Source organism: Protobothrops mucrosquamatus, unplaced genomic scaffold (assembly GCF_001527695.2).
Source record: "Protobothrops mucrosquamatus isolate PMUCROS unplaced genomic scaffold, P.Mucros_1.0 scaffold357, whole genome shotgun sequence".
Lineage (NCBI taxonomy): Eukaryota > Metazoa > Chordata > Lepidosauria > Squamata > Viperidae > Protobothrops > Protobothrops mucrosquamatus.
The window spans coordinates 179,342-186,801 of record NW_015386692.1 but is presented as its reverse complement, the minus strand read 5'-3'; the positions used below and the strand labels follow the sequence as shown (position 1 = coordinate 186,801).

At 35.5% G+C, this 7,460-nt stretch overlaps 1 protein-coding gene across 1 annotated transcript in view; it reads right to left on the bottom strand.

Moving 5' to 3' along the window:
- The window catches only part of LAMA4 (laminin subunit alpha 4), a 96,592-nt gene that overhangs the window by 19,854 nt on the left and 69,278 nt on the right, over positions 1–7,460 (bottom strand). Inside the window, exons 20-24 of the mRNA XM_015815630.1 lie at positions 6,549–6,691; positions 5,666–5,828; positions 3,769–3,896; positions 672–843; positions 185–316 (exon numbers count right to left, since the gene is read on the bottom strand). Coding sequence (XP_015671116.1) covers positions 185–316; positions 672–843; positions 3,769–3,896; positions 5,666–5,828; positions 6,549–6,691 — 738 coding nt within the window. The remainder of the gene's footprint in view (positions 1–184; positions 317–671; positions 844–3,768; positions 3,897–5,665; positions 5,829–6,548; positions 6,692–7,460) is intronic.

The following is a 7,460-nucleotide window of genomic DNA, read 5'->3' as shown; positions in this document are numbered from 1 at the left end:
CTTCTTTTGTATTGGGAAAATTATACGTATTAACTCTTCAAGCAAACATTGATGGTGTACCCTGAGTCTCACCTTCTACATGCCTACTGCCCTTAAGAGGCATTTAAATTCATTCTTTGGGAATCTGCATGTTTTGTAGTGGCTGGACAAGGTAGAGAGAAATGTAAATAATTAGGTAATTCACCTCATGGAACTTTGCATCATTAATCAGAGCCTTCTTCATAGAATCTTCTAGAATCACAGGGCCAGTACTGAAGCCGAAATCATACTGCAGATACAGGTATCCATTTTGCATCTCCAGGCTGAAAAACATACTCTGCATAACCACAAAATTAGATTTTTCAGAAGAGATTGGACGTTAAAAATGTATATTCTATTTCATACTCTTCCTCAGTAGGTAAATCTATTAAGACTAATTTATTATCAAACTGCTTCCCATTACAATAGTCCTTGAAGCAATTTACAATCAAACGGCAAAATTTAAATACAAGCAATAATCTAAAGCAATATATAATAGTATGACAATAATATCCAAATAACTTCAAATAATCAATTGGACCTTCGTCAGAAACAGAATTTAAATAATTTACTTCTTACTATATCTGAACAGATATAAATCAACAACGTAAGAACTCGTAAAATGTGTTCTTTCTTTTCCCTTTTTTACTTACTCCATTAACCATCAGAAGGAGAAGACCATTATCACTTGGTGTTCGGACTTCTATATCAAAACGAGTCACAAGCCCAAACTTCCCTCTGCTCTCAATATTCTTTGCCAAAGCATAACCCGATCCATCAAAGAAATAGTTTACAACTCGACTCTGTGTAAAGGCCAGTTTATCTCTAACATGAAGAAGAAAAAAAGACATAAAGAAAAATTAGGAAACTGGATTACATCTTCCACTCTGGAAACTGGATTACATCTTCCACTCTGGAGACCTCACATAAAAACCAAACTCGGATGGACCAAACTGAAATAATTTGGCCTGAATGGCAATTATCTAGCTTGGCATTCATTGTTTGTATAATTTAGAAGATACACTTCTGAAGTGTTTACTGGAAGACCAAGATCAGCCCTGTTGTTAGAAAGCCTGAGATAAATGACCCAGGTGACAAACTGCCCTTCCTGTTGGAGGGCAGAATTGAGTAGCCCCAGGGCATGTCATAAACTATTTACTACTTTTGGTATGATAAAATGGAAAGGGTGCGCCATTTTGGTTTTCACCTTGGGATCACTTTTTCAACTCTTATTTTCAATCATTTTGTACTAAATACTTTTGCCATTTGAAATGCCTAAAAAAGGTTAACATAATTTTTGATAGATCATGGCCTCAAACATGCTGAACTGAAAGGGAATTAAAGCACCATACTAGAGTGGTAGAAGTTGTATAAGAACGGTGCCTTTCGATGCCATCTGTTTATATGATTAAGCAAGCAATACAGATGCATGGTAATCTGGCCATGCGATTATTTTATAAAGTCACAGCATTTTCCAACTTTAATAACATTCACAATTCCTAGAAGCAAAGAATTATAATGTTGGGAAAGGCAAAAATAATGACGTCATGGACGTCAACTCCCAGAATTCCTGAGATAGCATAGCTGACTCAGGAATTCTGGGAGTTGAAGTCCATGACTCATAAAAATCCATGAGTCATAAAAGAGCCGAGGTTGCCTACCCCTGATCTCGTCCAAATGACCATTTGCTCGTGAAATCCATTATTTCATAATTTCTGTTAAACGGCTATCAACTGTATATAAACCATGAACCTTCACTATGTTTACAGCTTCTATTGTCTAGCACCTTATATTTTCAGAAAGGTCTTCCTTCATATGGAATTCAAATGCTAATAATTTGAAGTGGCTGCTTTGGATATTACACTCAGGAGTTAAAGGAAAATACGTTTGTTCAATCAGTTAAGTACAGTTCTTCAAATATTTGAAAATCAATATTATATAACTATGTAGTTTTTTTAAACAAAACATTTCTATGCCTTACTGTAGGCCTTATATCATAAAACATAGGAGTATTATATATGTTTGTCACCCTGAGCTATTTATAAAAAAATAATAAAGGCAGGATATAAATAAATCAGTAACATTTTATCTTGGAAAAAAAGGATTAGAAAGTATTTTTTAATACCTATCCAAAGACCTCCACAGCTTGTTATAGATTTTACACCAACAAAATAGTTATCAATATCTTTATTTATAAAGATGTAAATGTTTAAAATTTGCTCTTGATAGAGGCTAATTATCAGAATTGTTACATGTGATTGCAGAAAGAGAGAGGGGAAATTTAAAAGCAAAACAGGTTCATTAAGCATGGCAGAGACTTAACCTATGCCAAAACAGATATTTTTAAACTCCATGTTAAAAAGAAACAAATATGTCAATAAGTACATACCAATATTTGTATACATGTTTACGAAAACAGAATAAATAACATAAAAGCCCTTTTAACTTTCATCTGGACTTTTTGTGAAAAAGTGAAAAAAAATGAACGTCTGATTTATGGGTTTGATGATTTGATATGGTAGTTATAGAGAGAAGAGTAATATAACTTTAGAGAGAGAGAGGTTACAATATATTTGTATAACTGCTGTGAAGAATATCAGAAGCCCCTTCTTTACATCTTTTTTTATTTTTCCCCATTTTCCTTAAACTTTTTTTCTTTTCTTGCACCATTTGCTTTTTCTTTGATTTCTTTCTTTTTCTCCCCTCCTACTTTTTTATCAGTCTGTGTTGGTTTTTATCTTCTTGATTAAAAGTTCCATGTATGTATGTATGTATGTATGTATGTATGTATGTACACACACACGTGCATCTATGAATACATTTATTTTTAGTCATTTGGTTCCAGGCAAGCTTATATTTTTGGTTAGGTTTCAGTGTTTCTTACTTTCAATCATATGTAAATGCTCTTTTCTAAAATCTCCTCAGTGCAATATTCCTTTCAATATTTTTCACGGTTAGGAAAACATACACGATTGCAACCTCAAAAATATAAATAAAGCTAATAAACTTAGCCAAGGAAGAAAACAAAGTTTTCAAAAACCAGCAGCCAAACAAAAGCAAAAAGAACTCAAAGTCCACCAGCAAAAAAGCAAACATTAACTTATTTTCTGCTCCTTGGATTTTTTATAGTGTAAACAATGATCTCATTCCCATAAAATCTAAATGTATTGGTCAGGAGTTATGTGAGCCTAGGTAGGATATAAGCCAATCAGAATATCTTGAGGAAAGTGGCAACCAATCAGACCAATGAACACATGGAAATTTCTCTTTGATCTCCTAAACATGGCCATCAACGCAGCCTGTACAATGAGTCTCGCACACATATACTTCTTTATGTACCTGTGCAGCCTCTCACTTTCTTTTCACCCCACCTTATTTTACATATTTTCATCTGAAGCATTTGAAGTTATTGGTTAAGAATTAAACATTGTACAGCCCTGCCCGCCAAAGCAGGGCATGTATTAGTTTTGATTGTTTGGTGCAGACATCTACCTTTTGTTGAATTAATATTTGTTAATTGTGATAGGGAAATGGCTTTTGATTGTGTGGTTGAGATCAGCCAGTGTTTTGGACGCATTACCACCTGGCTGAACATAGCTGCCAAGTTCAAAAACATGGATTATCAGTATGACCCCTTGTGTCCAGATACTTTGAGGTCTCCAAAATCACAAAACACTTTGGACCTGTCTGGCCATTTGGTAAGTCTTGCTTTTGGAAATGATTACCCAAGACAGATCAAGTTCACCTTACCTGATACAAGGTACTGATTTGGTAATGTTATATATGTTTTTGAAATTATACAGACTAATGACATCATCATTCAGCGTAGCAAGCTCCAGGCAGCCAATAAAGTCAGGCAAGTCCAAGCTTGGAGGGAGCTTTAAAAAGAAAAACACACAGTTCAGATCAATCTCATAAGCTTCAAAGGCTTATTCTTTATTTTAGTGGTCAAAAGCATATTTTGCAATATAATAATAATAATAATAATAATAATAATAATAATAATAATAATAATAATAATAATAATAATAATAATAAAGTTGGAAGGGGCCTTGGAGGTCATTGAGTCCAACCCCCTGCTCAGGCAGGAAACCCTACACCATTTTTGATAAATGGCTGTCCAGTCTCTTCTTAAAAACTTCCAGTGTTAGAGCATTCATCGCTTCTGGAGGCAGGTTGTTCCACTGGTTAATTGTTCTAACTGTCAGGAAGTTTCTCCTTAGTTCTAGGTTGCTTCTCTCCTTCATTAGTTTCCATCCGTTGCTTCTTGTCCTGCCTTCAGGCGCTTTGGAGAATAGCTTGACTCCCTCTTCTTTGTGGCAGCCCCTGAGATATTGGAACACTACTATCATGTCCCCCCTCGTCCTTCTCTTCTTCTGCCTGTTGAATTATTTAAACTCAATCCATTCATATCTAGAGTAAACTGTTAAGGCCTATGGTTCTTGCTATCAGTTACTAATCATTTCCTCATTATTTGCAACACTGATTTAGTGCTCTCTCAACTCTATCTGAGACACACCTTTTGTGTGTACCTGCAGTATATAACTATCACACACACACACACACACACACACTTTTATCCCCCTTCTTACATCCCTGAGCATTTTGCAATGCATCAAGTTGAAGTTTTTCTTCTGGAATCCACTGGGCTCTTATCAACCTTGAACAATTACCTTACACTCTAGAATTGGAAATTATTATTGTATTATAAATATTAGTATTATATCCCACCTTTCCTGATCAGATTCAAAGCAGAATAAATGGGGGATTTTCCTTGTTTTTACTTAAGACAAAAATATGATGAGATTGAAAGACAAAGATTACCCCCTTTCATCCAGTGAGGTCTATATTTGGTCCAAGGCTAAAATCTTAATCACCACTCTGGCTTCAATCTTGGGGATTACAGGTAGTCCTTGACTTATGACTACAGTTGGGACCAGAATTTCCGTTGCTAAGCAAAATGGTTGTGCCCAATTTTAAAGTAAAATCACTGCAGTTGTGAAGCAAATCATGCAGTCATTAAGCGAATTCGACTTCCCTCATTGACTTTGCTTGTTGGAAGCTGATTGGGAAGGTCACAAATGGCGATCACATGACACTGGGACATGGCAACTATTGTAAATATATGCTGGTTGCCAAGTGCCTGAATTTTGATTACATGACCATGGGGATGCTGCGACGGTTGTAAGTGTGAGGACCATTCATAAGTCACTTTTCCAGTGCTGTTATAACTTTGAATGATCACTAAATAAATGATTATAGATCAAGGATGGCCTGTAGTAGGCCACTTGCACAGTGAATTAAATCTAGAGACTTGCTTTTTCCTTTCACTTTCAGTATATGCTGCTATCATGAACAACAGAAGATTTTGTCCAGATTGTTAGCATATGGCATGGATGCAGTAAGACTCTTCTTTATCTCAGTAAAAAACATGTAAAGGGGTTACACAAATCTGTTGCTAAACTGAAATCAGTGCTAAACTGTTTTTTCATGCCATCCATTGGGAAATGTTAGCATTAAATATTTCTCTTTTAAAGCTGCCTCATTTTTTGCAAGAGGTTTCATGATGTAGGTTTCACCTTTAATTCAACCTTGAAAAAGACTGAATATACCCAGAGACAATGTGCAGAACCATTGTTGTTCTTACCTTAAAATCTGGAGGCACTCCTCCCACATAGAAAACAGTATTTTTAGCATCCAGATCCAATAAAGAAGCATCACCTGGAGCCTCTCCTTTATTGATAAACTTTTCCTCAGCTGTGCTGGTAAGGCTAGGGATTGTCAAAAACACTTTGCCATGCTTGCCAATCCTATTGAAGAACAGTAGAGTCAAAAATGGAACTCTTGCAATTGCTTGATTGAATGATTAACAATTTCTGCATCTATGTTTTTCAGGAGAGAGTCAACAGTGGAGAATAATTTCTTTTCCATGAAACTTTGCCTGACATTATTAGTATCCTAATGATGAACTCTTTCTATGATTTTGATAGATTAAATCTCAAGATTATTTGGGATACGGTCTGGAATACCTTGATGGAGAATAATGGAAGAATGCTTCCATTGCTGATTTTATTTATCTATCATGGATTTGTATAACCTTCCTTTTAGAACTTTTTGGCATATATAGTGATCATTTAAAAATGGTAGGGGTTTTAAAGAAAAATATTCTTTTTCCTTTCTTTTCTTTAAACAATCAACATGGATAATTAAGCAGCAATGATAATTCAGCAGCGAATACTGATTACAATAAGGAAAGATAGCTATTTTGCCAGATTGTTAATAAGTACAATTAACACTATTAGTAATCTCCCCAAGTGTCTACATTGTCCTGAGTTTTTCTAACCTAATCATCTAAGGCAGGGGTGTCAAATCGGTGGTCCGCGGGCCAGATGTGTCACATGCAAGCCATACCCACCCTGGCTCCACAAAGGCAAAAAACGTCATGATACATCACAATACATCACATGACGCAATCGAATTTGACACCTGTGATCTATACATAATAAAAGTAGCAGATGTAATCACATTACCTCTCTATTTTAACCAGATTGAAATGTGTAGGCCAAGAGCTGATTGGCTTGGAATCTAGAGGTATATTCACATCACCAGCACCCAAATTATAAACGTAGACCAGGTTCCCATTCTTAATTGCAAGACCCACATAATTTTTTGTCTAGAGAAAGAATGAACAAAACATACATGTGAAAGTTACAAGAGAAATAAAAAGCAAATTAGCTTAGCATGGTTCTGCCTCGCATTGGAAAACTTAGAGAATACAAGGACACCCTGGTTTGCAGATTTGTAATCTTTCTGAGAAATGGTTAACATAGCACCTTGAAAAGTATGATCTAGTGGAGAGAAAGAGACGCTGAACTCAGAAAAGCCTTGACAAAAATATATTGATCTAATCAAGTTACATATCTCAGTGTCAGAGAGATTTATTGTAAAAGCCAGCTTTTAGCAGCCAGGCACTGCACTTATTTTTTCATTTGGGGTAAAGGGCCAAAAATGGCAGGAAAGGGATAAAATGGGCAGGAAAGGGATAAAAAGATGGACCCAAGATTTTTCCCTATGAATTTGTGGAAAATATGTTTTTTTTCTTTTACTTCTAATCTATATTAAAATCTACCTGAAAGTTTCTACTACCATTTTCATACATTTTCAAGAGTTGTTATTAAAGGGAACCTGAGAGGGTCACATAAATAGTGTTCTGAAGCTCACAGATTCTAAGGCTTCAAAGTGGAATCCTTGGTGCTCTTTGAGTTTGATTTTATTTTCTGCAGACATTTCATTAGATAACCTCTTCACTGCTAGAAAGAGTGAGGTTTGCCCTGTTAGAGCTTGCCCTGTTAGTGTTGGTGGGGGTATGGTTTTCTTCTTGATAGCTCCTTCATTAGGCTGTTGATTACTGTTTGGTTTTTTTTAAATCTGAATTGATAGTT